At 42.2% G+C, this 17805-nt stretch overlaps 1 protein-coding gene across 1 annotated transcript in view; it reads left to right on the top strand.

Annotated features, from left to right (window-relative positions):
- The window catches only part of EDIL3 (EGF like repeats and discoidin domains 3), a 421662-nt gene that overhangs the window by 156493 nt on the left and 247364 nt on the right, over nucleotides 1–17805 (top strand). Inside the window, exon 2 of the mRNA XM_061622006.1 lies at nucleotides 11378–11506. Coding sequence (XP_061477990.1) covers nucleotides 11378–11506 — 129 coding nt within the window. The remainder of the gene's footprint in view (nucleotides 1–11377; nucleotides 11507–17805) is intronic.

Genomic DNA, 17805 nt, shown 5'->3' with positions numbered 1-17805 from the left:
ACATAAGTCTCCTATGCTTCCTTATCCAGAGGAAACTAAACCCTGAAGTCTTACCATTGGTATTCTTACCACAGCCAGTGTGTAGTGGTTAAGGTGCTGGACTACGACCTGGGAGACCAGGGTTCGAATCCTCACACAGCCATGAAGTTCACTGGGTGACCTTGGGCCAGTCCCTGCCTCTCAGCCTCAGAGGGAGGCAATGGTAAACCCCCTCTGAACATCCCTTACCATGAAAACCCTGTTCACAGGGTCTCTCATAAGTTGGAATCAACTTGAAGGCAGTCCATTTTTTCATATTAGAGTGCTTATCACTAGTTTTAGGAGGACTGTGTGGGATAATGTTTCTTTGAAGGGAAATGTGAGCTGGTGTGTCTGAACAGAGAAGCATTCCTGAAATAAGAAATCAGCAGTGCAGCAGCCAAATGCAGAAGAAATAACAGCAGCCTTGAAGGAAAGAATAGAAATGAGATTAGTACATGTTTGTGCAGCAGTTAAAAGGTATCAGTCATCTCTGAAGCCCAACTGTGGAGACTCCCTTCATGCCCCTGTCCATAAGGTCCATAAGCAGCTGGCAAGGCTGGACTGTGGATTATTGGAGCCAGCTGCTGAAAATCAAGAGGTTTTGTCTGTCCAAAAGCATACCAGTGGTGATGAAACCAAAAGGTGGAGAAAACAGCTTCATGAACTAGAAAAGCTACTGGGAAAAGAAACTGCAGGAAGTGACCATGGGGGAAGAAGAAAGGTCCTTGTAAACTTTCTTTAAAAAACTCTCCCATTATCCCCCATTAAAGCCTTAGAATGAGGGGTTCAGGCCCCAACTGGTGCCCATATTCATATTCCAAAGGCAGCCTATTACAATGGGAACAACTTTAGAGGATGTACGTTACAGAGACTGGAAAACCTAACTACATCTGTTTGCAATTAATGCCTATATAAGTGATTGAGACATGGAAAGAAAGGGGAATTACTGGCAGCCGGCTTGAATGGATTAGCCCTGTTGGTCTGGCAGCAAGGCTATGGAACTACAGTTTGGTCCCCGGCATGAATTAGAGTGGGATAGGAACTAAGCCAGGAATGGCAAGGCGAGACGAAGAAAGGAAGACACTTTGCAGAACTGGCAGCCATCCTGAATCAAACTACATTGATAGTCCTGTGAAATTTATCTCCTGATAACAACAGTTTTTGAGACTTAGTGAAGGCTTTAGCTCTGCAGTTTGCACGTGGCAGAAGTCGTGATGGGTCAGAAGCAATTTCAGGAGTGGTAAGAGCAAAAACATGGCCCTATGCAGAACTGCCAGCAGCTATTAGAGGTCTGTGGGTATAGTATAATGGGAGGCATGCAATGCAAGGCAGGAGGAAAGCTTGGGTCTTTGTTGTCATTATGTGCCTTCAAGTCAGTTCAACTCATATCGACCCTATGAATCAGTGACCTACATTAGCATCTGTTATAAAGCACCCTGTTCAGATCTTGTAAGTTCAGGTCTGTGGCTTCCTTTATGGAATCAATCCATCTCTTGTTTGGCCTTCCTCTTTTTCTACTCCCTTCTGTTTTTCCCAGCATTATTGACTTTTCTAGTCATGTCTTCTCATTATGTGTCCAAAGTATGATAACCTCAGATTCATCATTTTAGCTTCTAGTGATAGTTCTGGTTTAATTTATTCTAACACCCAATTATTCGTCTTCGCAGTCCATGGTATCTGCAGATCTCTCCTCCAACACCACTTCTTCTAATTTCTTCACTATTGCCTCTGTTTTGGTTAATGACTGTGCCAATACCGATAAAGTATTGATAATCCTTGACAAGTTCAATGTCCTCATTGTCAACTTTAAAGTTACATAAATCTTCTGTTGTCATTACCTTAGTCTTCTTGACGTTCAGCTGTAGTCCTGCTTTTGTGCTTTCCTCTTTAACTTTAATCAGCATTTGTTTCAAATCATTATTGGTTTCTGCTAGTAGTATGGTATTGTCTGCATATCTGAAATTATTCATATTTCTCCCTCCCATTTTCACACCATCTTGGTCCCATCCTGCTTTCTGTGTGATATGTTCTGTGTATAGATTAAACAAATAGGGTGATAAAATACACCCCTGTCTCACATCCTTTTCAATTGGGAACCAATCGGTTTCTCCATATTCTGTCCTTACAGTAGCCTCTTGTCCAGAGTATAGGTTGTGCATCAGGACAATCAGATGCTATGGCACTCCCATTTCTTTTAAAGCATTCCATAGTTTTTCATGATCTACACCAGCCTTTCCCAACCAGTGTGCCTCCAGATGTTGTTGGACAAGCTGAGGCTGAGGCTGATGGGAGTTGTGGTCCAACAAAATCTGGAGGCACACTGGTTGGGAAAGGCTGATCTACACAATCAAAGGCTTTGCTGTAATCTATAAAGCACAGGGTGATTTTCTTCTGAAATTCCTTGGTCTGTTCCATTATTCAACGTTTGTTTGCGCTATAATCTCTGGTACCTCTCCCCTTTCTAAACTCAGCTTGGACATCTGGTATTTCTCACTCCATATATGGTAAGAGCCTTTGTTGTAGAATCTTGAGCATTACTTCACTTGCATGAAATATTAAGGCAATAGTTCAATAATTACTGCATTCCCTGGGATCCCCTTTCTTTGGAATAGTATGATATTGAACGCTTCCAGTATGTGAGCTAATGTTTTATTTTCCATATTCGTTGACAAATTTGTCATAATTTGGACAGATTCAGTCTCTGTAACTTGTAGCAACTCTATTGGTATACCATCTGTTCCTTGTGATTTGTTTCTTCCAAGTATTTTAAAAGCAGCTTTCACCTCACATTCTAAAATGTCTGGACCTTCATCATATGGTTCCTCCGTGAATGAATCTTTTATATAGTTCTTCAGTGTATTGATTCCATCTTCCTTTTATTTTATCTTAGTCAGTCACTGTGTTCCCTTCCCCTTTTGATTATTCAACATCCCTACTCGTGATTTAAATTTCCCTTTAATTTCTCTAATATATTGGGATAAGGCTCTTGTCCTACCTTTTTTACTATCCTCTGCAATTTCTATTCAATAGAATAACTAATAGTTCTCTTTGTCCCTACGTACTAGTCGCTGTATCATTGCATTAGGGTTCTGACTATGTTTCTGACTCCATTTGCTTCTCTCTTTAACCATTTAAAGAGTTTCATCAGTCATTGCAATCTTTCTCTCTTTTTAACTAGAGGTATTGTCTTTTTGCATTCTTTCCTGATAATGTCTCTGACTTCAATCCATAGTTCTTCTGGTTCTCTATCAACTAAGTTTAAAACGTTCCTTATTTTATCTTTATATTCTTCTGGGATGTTATTTAAATTGTATTTTGGCATTATGATTGCTTTGTTCTGCTTTAGCTTTACTCTGATTTTCGATATTACCAGTTCATGATCTGTACCTCAGTCTGCTCCTGGTCTTGTTTTTGCAGAAAGTATGGAACTTCTCCATCTTCTGCTACCAGTTATATAATCAATTTGATTCCTATATTGACCGTTTGGTGATGTCCATGTGTACAGTCATCTTTTTGGTTGCTCAACAAATGTGTTTGCAAGAAACAAATTATTGGCTTCACAGAATTCAGTAAGTCTTTCTCATGCTTCATTTCTATCTGCTAAGTCCTATTTCCCCACAATTTTGAGTTCTTCTCTGTTCCCTACTTTTGCATGCCAGTCCCCCATGATTATCAGCACATCTTGTTTTGGTGTGTGATCAATTACTTCCTGTACTTCTGCGTAAAATCTTTTCAATTCCTCTTCTTCTGTATTTGCCATTGGAGCATAGACTTGGAAGATAGTTATATTAATAGGTTTCCTTTTAAATCTCATTGATATCACTCGCTCAGACCTTGCATTATAGCTCCTAGTTACTTTTGCTACATCACTTCTCACTATTAAATAACCCCGTTTCTTCTTAGTTTCTCATTTTATGCATAGCTTGATTCTTTACTGAGAGACAATTTGATTGGCGCTCTCATGTGATCTTCATGGAAACAAATGTATACCTGAGCCTGGAACAATGGTGTTATGTGCCTGTTAACACTGCAACTTTTTTTTTTTGGTTAATGTATGAAATGATTTCTATAAGGATTATGTACTAGGGTGGCCAAGTGAAACGGGGGCAGGGCTCCTGCCTGTTTAATGTATATATAAAAGATGGAATTTCAGCGGGAATAGCTTGCATGACTGTACTATTTTCCCCTGATCTTGACAAGGATCCCAAAGGACATGATGGTGAAAAACGTGCTCCTACAATGTCTAAGAGTAGACTGAAGGCTTTGGTGCTTCCAGGGTCCTCTAAGCCTCTACTGCTTCCTTGAAGAGTAGGAGGACTTCTAGGGGCAGGCCTGTAGCTTCCAAGCCTAGCACACCTCTTCCTTTCTGACAGTTCCCTCCAGGAGGATTACTGGTTTAACATGGACACGTGGGTCTCTAGCATCGAGGGGTTGGGTCCCTAGGTGGAATGAGAGGATAGATTCTGAGAGTATGGACTCTAGATATCCAGTCTCGGTGGTCCCTGGTCCAAGAGCCCATGATTTGATGGGCTTGGGCTGCAATTCAGGTCTGTTCATGATGCTGGAGCCTGGGTTGGTTTCTAGTACCTCTGCCTCTGGTGCTGCTGATGTGATGGAACCAAGCAGTTGCTCCTGAAACTAGACAAATGCTTGGGGGTCAGAGTCCTGACAGGTCTTTTTGTACAGCAGAGGGGGAGTGGGGAGATGGGTGATATGGATAATGATGACTCATTCTGTGGAAAGGGAAATAACTTTCTAAACTTGGAAACAGCCAAGGCTGAATGACCTTGTATGGTTTTAACCACACATTTTATTTAAAAAAGTTTTACCAAGCAACCTAAAAACATGTTTGTAATTTTCTTCTTAACCTGTTGAGTTGTCTTTATTCAGCAAGGCTCATAGCCATAAACAGTTTGATTCAACACAGACATCTTTCTGGCAGGAATTTCCAGCATTGTAGGTGATGTTGTGGAGCCACCCTCCCCATCATGGCATCACTATATCTTACCTAGATGGGGTAGGGTCGGGACAGGGTGGTGGCAAGATTGGAGTGGCACGGGCTCACTGGTGGGGGCACCAAATTGTCTCTACTGGTGCACCTGTGTAGCCCTGCTATCACTGCAACCCTACCCTGACTCCACACTGTCTAGGTAAGAAGTAACAATGATGTTGTCAGGAGGGTGACTTCACAGCACCCTACCACATCACCTTCTCATGCTTTCTAGGCAAGGGGAGGTGGTATGATTGCTCAGTGACCATCCTTTGCTAACCTTATTGCTTGCTAATACCCAGAGATGGTTGGTTTATTCCTGTGATAAAATCGTCCTTCAGCTTCTCAAAAATTCTCTTCTACTGTGAAAGAGACCTCAATTTTTCTGCCTCATTCTCTAGGCATTTTAGAATATCAGTGGGCTCAGGGCTGAGCTTACATGATTGTTGCAAGGTGTTTGTGGGCATTTTTCTTTTTACTAAGCATTTCTCCATTGCTCTACAGCAGCCTTTCCCAACCAGTGTGCCTCCAGATGTTGTTGGACCACAATTCCCATCTTCCTGACCATTGGCAATGCTGGCTGAGGCTGATGAGAGTTGTGGTCCAACAACATCTGAAGGCACACGGGTTGGGAAAGGCTGCTCTACAGCCTCTCAGGCTGCCTGCTCTTCCTGATCTGAAAAAGCCCTATGACATAAGTTACCACTTGACATGTTCCTCTGAGTTTTAATTGAAGCATGGGTGGAATGTTAAGACCATGCCCTGCCCGCTTTGTGTTGTGAGAAACAAAAGCAATTAGGACATTGAATTTGGACATGGAGAGAGTCTAATAACTGCAAATATAGCTGGATAGGAAACAACCTGCCTTGGAGGCTATGGAGATTCATATTGTTGCATTAAGAATATAATCCAGGATCAACCTTTTTGCTGCTTTCTGTAGAAGTAATTTTGCTTTTATTACTGTGCTTTGCTTTTGCATGTATGCATGTATGTATTTAAGTTCATTCACATTTCTAAGCAGTATTTGTAAATAAAATGTAAATGACACCATAAGTCTCCAGTGCTCTCTCATCCAAAGGAACTGAAAACTCTGTAGTATTACCCCTGGACTTCTCACCACACAAACAAGTTGAAAACCGTTACGCATGTGTATAACTCTGTTCCTAGTAAGAGGAAGTTACTCTTTAAAATGTCAAATTAGGAACACATGACACATGAATACATGAAGAAAGGAAATTCAGCTGCCAAAATGTATGAGCTATTGTCATCTATCTTTAATATTATAAAATATAAAAGTAGGATAGATAACGGCATTTGAAATGTGCAACTCAGCATGTAATTTAAAACCAGTGACACCTGACATCCAAATGCTTAATAAAACTCCCGTGAAGATAAAGTGATGCTGTTCAGATAGATGCTTTCTTAGTAATATGGAGCTCTGCATGACAGCTGTCCAATCTGAAATGTTTTCACTGAGATTCTGCCACAATTTATGGACACAAAGTTTCCTTTATAGAGCAAAATTAATTTTAAAAAAATTCTGCCACTGTGGATGACTAGGGTTGTCAGGTCTCTGATTTTTGCCTGGAGACTCCAGTCTTTGGGGGTCCTCTCCAGGTCTCTGGGTGAGTCAACCTAATCTCCAGACTCTTAGCTTTCATTTAAAAAAGAAATTAAGTTTCTAGGTGCTCTGGTTCAAAAGATATAAACCATAATGTCAGCCCTCCTGCAACTTCTGTTACTATCTGCTGCTCTAATCCCCACCCTTTCCGGTTTTTAGCCAATAAGTGAAATCAGGATTGTGATTGACAAGATTTGTCGACCAAGCAATAGCTAAACACCACTTCAAGATCTGAGAACAGTTTCCTTTTCCTGCTTATCTCACATCAGGAATTCAATAAATATATAGCTTTCAGCAGTAGGGTTGCCGGGTTGATGGCCTGATCCTGATCCTGTATCTTTAGGAGAAGACAAAGTCAGCCAAGTGCAGGTGTTCTTGCAACTCTGTAATGGGAAAAACCACAAGGTGGAATTCTCCTTTCCCCCTGCACAACTTTTAAAGATACAGAATCTTGGAGGCCTGGCCTGGCAACCAACAGGTCTTCCATGCCATCAGCAAAGATGGCAGCAGAGGCTTCAGCCCCTTAAGGAAACGTCGGCTGCCATCTTAATTGATGGCAAATCTGCGCGCTGCAAAAAACAAGGTAGGTAAAGTGGGGGGATAGCAGTGGGATGGCAGTCCGCGGATGCTTCCGCAAATCATGGAAGGAGAGTGGAGGGCCTCTTGTAGCTCCAGGGGCCCTCGGGCCAGTGCCCCACCTGGCCGCCCTTTAGAACCAGCCCTGCCTGTAACATGGAAAGCACACCTTGAACTTGGCCTGGTAGCAAATCAGCAACTAGTGCAGATTTCAGAGCAGAGGTATTATGTGCTGATAGAGTCTCACTCATGTCAGCAATCGTGCTGCAGAATTCTGCACTAACTGCAGCTCCCGAGTCAAGTTGTGCTGCATGGGGATTTTTGCGACCTTGATGGACTGGCTGCCAGGATTTTTTTTAGTTTTGGTTAGGAATCCTGATTGGTGGTGGGATGCTGAGTTTTCTGTCTTACTCATAGAAATCTTGTTGTGGTTAGTATGGTATTGCATTTAGGAAATCATCACTGTCTTTTGGTTTTCTTTTTCTATTTGCATTTCATTTACCTGACCTTACTCAGTGGTTCTATGTGCTTCATGGTTTTAAACTTTGTATGGTTTTTTTTTAAATTGTATATTTGTTTTTAATGTTCAATGTTTTTAATTTTTGTAAACCACCCAGAGAACTTTGGCTATGGGGCGGTATATAAATGTAATGTAAATAAATAAATAAATGTGGTCAGCTCAACTTTCTTAAACCCACTGATGATGCACCTTGTTATTTGCATGCTGGTTTGTTTTTTGCCCAATAGCGGTAAAAGAAAATTCACATACTGGGAAGTTTGGCTTCAATTGCTGTTCTCAATCTACTGCCTGTGATGGTAAACAAAACCATGTGTGTTTTCTCTCTGTCAATTATTACTCACTGGAATTGGGTTGGCTGGCAAAGTGAGTTTATAGCAGACCACAGAGTAGACAGGAAAGAGTAGAGGATCTTCTTAACTCTTACTCATTTCTCAACTCTCTCTGCAGTGAAGGGTCACGCCTGTAAAGAGGTTTGGAGCAGCCATGTTTAAAGGTAGGCAGGGCATTCCAGGAAGGGGGTTGCCAACCCTGCTTTAATAAGCATATTGTTGCAGAGGATCCCTAGTCAAGCCTTACCAACAGTACAATCCTAACAATATCTACTCAGAAGTAAGTCCTGTTGAGTTCTATGGGGTGTATTCCCTTAGGAAGTGTGTTTAGAATTGCAGCCTTCAGGGGCATCCACCTTTACTCCTGAGTGCTCCTATTTAACATCTCCACAACACTAGGCTCCCTTTTTACTAAATGGATTTCTGGTGACTGGCCTGGCCTGAGGGCACTTATATCCTTCTTGCCAGAAGCAAGCAAGCTAGATTACATGTTTATTTATTTTTATTTATTTATTATTTGATTTATATCCCGTCCTTCCTCCCAGCAGGAGCCCAGGGCGGCACCAGCAGGATGTTCCCTACCCAGGCTCCCTAAGCAGGTGAGAAGGAATGATCCTGTCACTTCAGCTAGACCTGGAAGTACCCTCATTTAGCTAAGATTTCTATCTTAATTTCCAATCAGAGAATTTTTTTGTTTGAGTTTTATGCTTAATATTTCATGCTTAATGACATCACCAGGGCCCACCCCCTATGACATCACTAGGGCCCACCCCATGACATCACTAGGGCCCGTCCCTAAAATCTCAGGGTTAGGGATGCTTCTGACCTGGCAACCCTAGGATGCACCACTGGATGTCTCTCCCCCCCCATCTCACCCAAGGCCTGCTTAAGTATCAGGCACCAGACTCCCTTATCACAAGTAGCAGAATTTTTTACACATGGAAATCTTTGTCTTGTGTTTTGGGGAATGTTCAGCAGAAGAAAGTTGTATAATTGTAAAAGTAGCAACAGGAAGGTGTCTCTCTACCCCCATGTCATACAGCAGGTTTCAGTTTGGGTAAAGTATGGTAGAAGAAGTGATACATCTAAGCATACTAATTTTTAAGGTATTGATTGTTGAATGGAACATGTTTTTTCATTCCAGCACTTTTTCATATGACATAAATTAGAGAATATTCAGGATTTTAAGGGGCTGCTTAAGGGGCTGGTTCTGCAAGGCTGTTATTGTGCTGTGCTATGCTGCCTGTGACTGAGGCTGATATCGTCCAGAACATAACTGGAAAGAACCAGGTTGGGGAAGGCTGCCTTAAGGTTTTGTCAGTGGTATTTCCAGTTCTTTTATCTGAGATCTTTCAAAACAAATGCCAGATTTAACCTGGAATCCTTTACATGTGTGCTTCTATTGAGCTAGGTAGCTCAGACCACGTTGGCAACTTTCCAATATGTAAGTTCATTATAAGTTGTAATGGTGAATAGGCCAACAACTGACTTACTGAAATCTGAATTATCCTTTTTTTAAAACTGGGCATTTGTCCATAATGCTCTTCTCAGTAGTGGCACCCCAGTTATGGAATTTCCTCCCACTGGAGATCCACTCCCCCTCCAGTTTATTTTCAAGTGAAAACTTAAAACATAGCTGTTTGTTCCAGCCTATGGCACATAGCTGAAGGGGAAACTTACAGTTCATTTATTGCTTCTGCTGTGCCGTTAATATTATTCTCTGTTTTTATTATATGCTCTTTTAGCAACAATCCAAGTAAGCAAAAATGTTATCAGTGGCTATTAGCCATGATGGCTGTGCTCTGCCTCCATAGGCAGAGGCAGTGTGCTTCCAAATACCACTTGCTGAAAACCACAGGAGGGGAGAGTACTCTTGCATTCAGGTCCTGCTTGCGGGCTTCGCATGGGCATCTGCTTGGCCACTGTGAGAACAGGATGCTGGACTAGATGGCCACTGGCCTGATCCAACAGGCTCTTCTTATGTTCTTATGATCTTAAATATTGTAGCTGAGGTGGAAAGGGGTAAGTGAAATTATCTTTTTGGCCCTAGACAATTCTGTCCAATGGAGCTTCCTCTGTTGGAGGACGTGCCTCTAGATACAACCTATGGGTGGTATTCAATGCTAGTCCTACTCAGAGTAGACACATTAAAGTGAATAGACATGACTAACTTAGGCTCATTAATTTCAGTGGGTCTACTCTGAGTAGGACTTAGCTTAATACAACACTATAATTCTAAGAGTCAGTTATATAGGTGTGAAGAGCATGGGACTGTAGAATTATGCACATATTTTCTTTTAAAACTTGAACATGGTTGTTAGAAAAAAGAGACTCTGACACATTTGTGTGTGTTTGTAAGGGAATGTCCCTTAATTGTTCACTTATACTACCTTTACATCTAACAAGGTACATGTGAATTTTATTCTGGAATGTGTTACTCAAGTACAAGAAAAAATTAAGAATCCATCCTACTAGTCAAAGGAAAGGTACTAGAAGAGGCTGATAACTTGTACAAAAATCCAAAGGAGATAAATGTAAGAAAAAGATTTTTTAAAAAACAAACAAACAAACAAACACCAAACACATTTAGAAGGAACCTCACAGCAACAAGAATAGAATTCAGGATATTCTCCCTCTCCATCTCTAAAATCTCATACTTTGAGTTTGAAGGTATTCCTTTTTTGCTTTATGTTAGTTTTGAAAAAAATGTTAGGATACTTTGCTGTTTCTTTAGAAATCCATATTTTTTCTCCATTTAGGAATCCTTATGTAACTCCCAGGGTAAATATTAGATTATGCTCTCCCTTTTTCCTATTCCATAATAATCTTCTATCTGTCCTCCTTATCCTAAGCCAGGTGCCATGCAGATGTTTTGACTACAGTTCCCCTCCCTGTTGGCCAAACCGGCTAGGGCTGGATACTGGAGTCCAGCATCATCTGGAGAGCACCATGTTGGGAAAGTCTACCACAAGCTATTAGGATTTTTATTTTTCAGCATTAGTTTCCAATGGCTGATTTTTGGTTAGTGGGACAGAGGTCAAAAACCGCCATTTGCTCTAACTCCTTTAAAATTGTCTTCATCAGAGTACATCTCTTTAGGCCATAATAACTGAAGGGAGGATGAGTTTTTATGAAGATTGTTTCCATAAAAGTCTTATCAGAAACCCATCAACAGACTACATTTCACAGTTAGATTTTGTTGTTAGATAATAAGCCTGCCCTTGACTGGAAATTGAGCGTTGTTATTTACAGCATCATTCATCATGGTTTTTGAATTATATGTTCAAAAGATTGTGAGATACCCTTTCTTTGATTCACAGGGGATGTATGTGACTCTAACCCCTGTGAAAATGGAGGCATCTGCTTGTCAGGGTTGGACGATGACTTCTATTCTTGCGAGTGTCCTGATGGCTTCACAGATCCCAACTGTTCTAGTGTTGTGGAGGTTGGTAAGTGCAAACTAAACAAAAAAAAGTAATAATTTATGAAGTGCACAATGCTGAATATACAAAGCACAATGTGTCCTATGCATTTTTGCAATGCTCAAGCCACTACTTAGTTTTAGTTCTTCTTCATCTACACTGAACTCTTATTTTCTTACACATCTGCAAGAACCTACTCACTTAGAATTAGGACTCATCCACTGTACTTTAGGCACCTGGAAGAAAGCTAAAATAACCTTTGTGTGATAGCTCTTCCGCTCTATGGATAGAATATGTTGTATGGTTGGCCATGCAGATCATGCACATTGCATGGCGAATTTCTACAAGAGTGACTGACAGGAATCTCCAGTTGTTGTATTGAGAATGTCGACATAATGCAGGAAATACACCTGGTAAGGTGTGCTATGATGTATAACTACAACATGGAGAAACTGTGGAAGTTATTTCTGTTGCTCTTTGGAAGTTATTTCTGTTGCGCTCTCTAGATGGCATAGTGTCCAAAGAGGACTGTAGAAACTGTTGATGCCAGACCTATAGGCCCAAATGGACTTTTGATGCCAGAGATAACAACTCAATAATACTGATAATGGACTCAATTCACTAACAGGCAAAAAACCTTGCAGTTTAAGAACGTACCTATAGCCCACAGATACTTCTATCAAACTTTAAAAAGCAGGGAAATTGGGCAGCTATAGTGAATGCACCAGGGGATCAGGAGACCTGACCTCCTCTCTGAGATATTGGACTGCCCTACAAATTTGTCAAAATGCAAACACAATTTGGGTTGTTCTTTCACAGTCCAATCCACTTGCTGTGTAGCTTGGAAGAATTTGGTAACATATGCCTCTGAGCATATGGGGAGTGGTGGCAACACCTGCCATCTCCAAAGATTATATTTTTGTATGTTGGTGTTCTTCTTACTTTGCTTCTTTCCTGTGCTACTAATGTTTCTACAGAAGATCTAATCTAGAAAATTTTATTTCCCTCATTCATCCTAGAAGTCTGTGTCAAATTTATTTTTATTAATTTCAAAGCCTTTTTATTGGTCAATGTCATACGACGGTAAAGACAGCCTTTTGTGTTTCAAATTGGAGGTTATGTTCTATGTCTGTTTTGGGTGCATTAACAGTTGAATCTGAAATTGCAGTTTGATGTAAAATCACACTGATTACAATATGTTGCTACTTCAGCCATGTCTCTAGCTGTTGGAAAAAAGAGGATGCATGTTTTCAGCCTGCTATGTTTAAACCACTTCATTTAAGGCAAGGTGGGCATGGTCAATTAAAAACATAGAGCACACCTAGAATTTTGCTAGAACATATTTCACCTCCCACTGTTTTAGCATGTGCAAACTGAGACACTCCTGATGTCCACTGGAGACTATTCTGCAGAATAGTCAGGACCATTATTCCACAAGTGTTGCTGTACTTCACATATTCACAGAAATAGAAACAAAAGAAAATTATTTCCTATAGGAAACGTCAATAAAATTGCAAAGTAAATCAGCCATATTTAAAGTGACCATCTGAACTGTATCAACTCTCTTAATAATGTTGCTTCCTCCCTGATAAAACAAGTTCAGCACAGCACATGTCTTCTTTCTATTATTTGGGCTGATTGCAGGTGTTGCCACCACTCTCCATATGCTCAGAGGCACATGTTGCCAAATTCGTCCAAGCTACACAGGAAGTGGATTGGACTGTGAAAGACCAACCCAAATTGTGTTTGCATTTTGACAAATTTGGAGGGCAGTGCAATATCTCACGGAAAAGGTCAGGTCTGCTGCTCCCCTGGTGCATTCACTATAGCTGCCCAATTTCCCTGCTTTTTAAAGTTTGATAGAAATATCTGTGGGATACAGGTACATTCTCAGGGCCGGTTCTAAAGGGTGGCCAGGTGGGGTACTGACCTGAGGGCCCTGGAGCTACAGCAGCCCCTAAGGGGCTCTCCGCTCCCCTTCTGCGATCCACGGCAGAAGCCGCAGATCACAGGACAGGGGGAGCTTCCGAGCCACCTGCCATCCCCCCACTTCACCTACCTTTCTCTCTGCTGTTTTTTGCAGTGTGCACAGGGTTGCCATCAATCAAGATGGTGGCCAAGGTTTCGCTAATGGGCTGAAGCCTCTGCCGCCATCTTGGTTGATGGCAGCAATGCACGCATTGCATGCCATCAACCAAGATGGCGGCAGAGGCTCAGTCCCTTATGGAAACATCGGCCACCATCTTGATTGATGGCAACCCTGCGTGCACAGTGCGTGCAGCAGCAAAAAACAGCAGAGAAAGGTAGGTGAAGGCGGGGGAGTGGCAGGCGGCTCGGAAGCTCCTGTCCTGCAATCCTCAGTGTGGCTCCTGCCGCAGATCGCAGAAGGGAAATGGAGGGGCCCGGGGCAGGCTGATGCCCAAGGGCCCCGGCATGCCTGGAGCCAGCCCTGTACGTTCTTAAACAGCAAGGTTTTTTTGCCTATTAGTGAATTTCTCTGCTTTTTAATCCGGGAGGTAAGAAACGGGATCCTGTGCATATTTGCTGAGAATGAATTGATCATTTGCATGCTTATTGAGCTCAGTGGGATTTACTCCCCTGCAATCATGCTTAGGATAGGTGAAATTGACCACAGGGATGGGGAAGGGAGGAGGAGGAGGAGGAGGAGCAGGTAGGGGAGGACAGAGGGGAGGAGGGGGATGGGAGCAGGCAGGAGGGGGAGGGAAGGAGTAGGACAGGCTTGGTCATTTTCATGTTTACTGAGTTCAGTGGGATTTACTCCCATGCAATCATGCTTAGGATAGGTAAAACTGACCCGGGGGGGAGGGAGGGAGGGCTGGAGTGGGCAGGGAAGGAGGAACAAAGAAGAGGGGATGGGATGAGGAAGGGAGAGGAGAGGGGAAGGAGGGGAAAGGCAGGTCTGATCATGCTTATTGAGTTCAGTGGGATTTACTCTTATGCAGTCATGGTTAGGATAGGTAAAACTGACCATGGGGAAGGAGGAGGGGGAAGGGGAAGGGGTGAATTGGAGGGAGGCAAAGGAAGGGGGAGGGGAGGGCAGGTTTGATCATTTGCATGCTTATAGAGTTCAGTGGTATTTACTCCAGTGCAATCATGCTTAAGAGAGGTAAAACTGACCATTGGGAGGAAGAAGGGGAGGCAGAGAAGGGGGAAATAGGGCATTGGAAGGGGGTGGGGTGGGGGAGGGGCAAAGGAAGGGGGAGGGAGGGGATAAGAGGGAGGAGAAGGGATGGTTGGTTTGATAAGTTGCATACTTTTTGAGTTCAGTGGGATTTACTTTTGTGCAATCATGTTTGAAAAGGGAAATGGACTGCCTTCAAGTTGATGCCAAATTACGGTGAGTATGTGAATAGGGTTTTCATGGTAAATGGTGTTCAGAGGTGGTTTTACCATTTCCTTCCTCTGAGGCTGAGAGACAGTGACTGGCCCAAGGTCACCCAGGGAGCTTCATGGCTGTGTGGGGATTCAAACTCTGGTCTCCCAGGTCTTAGTCCAACACTGACCCAGGGAAGAGGCAGGGAGGGTAGGAGGAGAGGGGAGGAGATTGGGTTGGTGGGCACTGGGCAGAGGGGAAGCCCCTTTCCAAAAGGAAAACACTGTGAACAGTATCATTGCTTTTCAGCTTTCCCCCCACCTTTTTATTCTACAGCAGGCACATGTAGCCTCCCACCCAAATTTAAACCAGAGCTGTCCCTGGCTACATCCACACCTGGCCTCTGTATCACTTTGGACAATCATGGCTTCTCTCAAAGAATCCTGGGAAGTTTAGTTAGTGAAGGGTGTTGAGAGTTGCTAGGAGACGCCCTGTTCCCGTCATGGAGCTTCAGTCAGAGTGGCTGACTGTTAAACCTGTCTGGCCACTGGAGCTCTGTCAGGGGAGTAGAAGTCTCCTCTCAGCACCTTCCACAAACTACACTTCCCAGGATTCTTTGCGGAATGTGAAAAATCCATGCTGGCTATAGTATACAGCCATTTTTGTGGCTGTATAGTAAAGTATGGGTAGAGTATTAGCACTTAAAAGATGCAAATGATTTCACAGATTGCATATATATCAGTTGTAAGGCAACATCACATTACTTCAATTATTTTAATGCTACTTTCTATCTATGTCCAGTGGGTGGAAAGAAGCTTTTATGGAATAACAAAGTTAATGCAGTCAGTTTGTTAGGCAAATGAAGCATTGCAACCTACTCAGAGTAGGAGAGAAAGAAAGGCCAAGGGAAATGAAAGCTTTGAAGTTGGTTAAACTTGGCCAAGATAGTTCCATGCTGTTCATTATATTTCAGTGGTTTTCAGATAAGTTCTCTCACTTAATTAAGAAAAAAAAGACTTGCAAAGTTAGCCTGGAATTCATGAGTCAGTTCTTGCCTTCCCTTTCATGAATCATCTTCAGTAATGAAAGTTCAGTGGGCTATGGACAACCTACAGTGACATTCCCTTTGCATTCTGTCTCCACCGTTACAGAATCAGGGTATAGTGGGTGTGGGTCTTGTCAAGAAAACTTGTTTTCTTAATGGTTTCAAGAGTAAAAAAAAAAAAACACAGGAAAAGAACCTGTTTCCTTTGCCTGAAAACATGGTCTTGTCATAAGGGACTGTTGATATCATCCTACTGTTAGAATACAGACTCGTGTGTAGTAACTTTTTGCTGAGATGCTGTCTGCTCTCACTAGCTGAGACATGATCTCATGGGCTCTTGATAGAAGGCACCTGGGTTATCTGGTGCAAGCTGGTACTCAAGGTCACCAGCCTGAGATAGCTATGGGAGCGCACATACTCCAAAAGCCACGCCAAAGTCCCTGGAATATTCCATCTTTCAGGAGCCTCTTGATTGGCTATTGGATTTCCTTGGCCATTGCTACACCTTTCTCTATAAAAGTTAGAATTTTCGTTGTCTTTTTGCCCCGCATCCTACCCTGAAATTGCATCTTGAGTGATATGTTCTGCTGTTCCAGGTGGAGTCAAGTACCATTGTTTTCTTAGCCTAAGCTGGCATGTCTTAGAGTTAGTGATAGTTTTGTTATTTCTATCCTGTGGTTTAATTGTCAAAGGTTCTTTGATATTTCTGGGTGATCTCTTCATATGTTGTATGGGTGCTTCTTGGTTTAGGGATTTTTAACCTGCCGTTTTATGCACTTATATTTTTTAAAATAAAACTACCACTTTTATTTATTTATTTAAGCCATTTCTATACTGCTTAATATATATAAAAATCTCTAAGCGGTGTACAGAAGATAAAACAGCAAATATTATAAAAATATACAATAAAGCCACAATACAAATGCATACGTAATACAAATTAACAAATAAATATTAAATAATTGCCTTGCACTTCTCCACTCAACACCTCTCAAGACCTTTTTTAAAACATAAAAAGAACCTGCTCCTGTGTTATACTCCTGTGTGTAGTTAAATTATCTCTGCACTACCCGTGGTGAATGGACTCTAGAGGAAGCATAAGCAGAGTCCTGCTGGATTAGGTCAAAGGCTCATCTGGTCCCGCATCCTCTTCTCACTGCGGCCAACCAGATGCCCATGGGAAGCATGAAAGCAGGACCTGAGTCCAAAGAGCACTCTCCAAACTTGTGGTTCCCAGCAAATGGCATTCAGAGGCATGCTGCCTCTGACAGTGGAGACAGTATATAGCCATCATGACTACTAGCCATTGATAGCCTTATCCTCCATGAATTTGTTTAATCCTCTTTTAAAGCCATCCAAGTTAAGTTGGAGACAGTCCTTAAGATATCCTGGTGCTGAGCTATTTACAGCTCTAAACATCAGGCCCAGCACTAGCACTTGGGGCAAATTCCAGTCGCATTATTAACATCATCATGCAGCCGTTCACACTAAAGTCCCAGGGCGGGTCACAATAGTTTAAAATAATCATACAATGTAAAAATAACTTAAAATCACATCACAAAAATAGGATGGGTCCTTAAAACATACAGCTCAGGTGTCAAAGGCTAGGATATAAATCCCACTGCTGGTTTTCCTGGCCTCCTTTTTTAAACTTTTTGGTTTTAAAAATACTTTAAAAAACAAACAGCCTGGCACTTTGAAGACAACTGAAGTAGTTGCGACTGTTGCCACCATCTTAATTTACCCCAAATGCCTCTGGGTCCCAACATAAGGCTGATGCAGCTACTTCCCTCAGTACTTTGCTTTTCAGTAATGGGCTCCTGCCACCACCACTACCACCTGTCTCTGCTACTCTGCTGCTCATGTGCGGTTCACCATGAAGGCACTGGGGGTCTTTGGAGGACAGCACAGGGAAGGGGTGCAGAGGACACTTTTCTCTTGGCCCCT

This window comes from Rhineura floridana, chromosome 1 (assembly GCF_030035675.1).
Source record: "Rhineura floridana isolate rRhiFlo1 chromosome 1, rRhiFlo1.hap2, whole genome shotgun sequence".
Taxonomy (NCBI): domain Eukaryota; kingdom Metazoa; phylum Chordata; class Lepidosauria; order Squamata; family Rhineuridae; genus Rhineura; species Rhineura floridana.
Note: the sequence above shows the minus strand (reverse complement) of the source record. Positions and strands in the feature narration are given on the sequence as shown.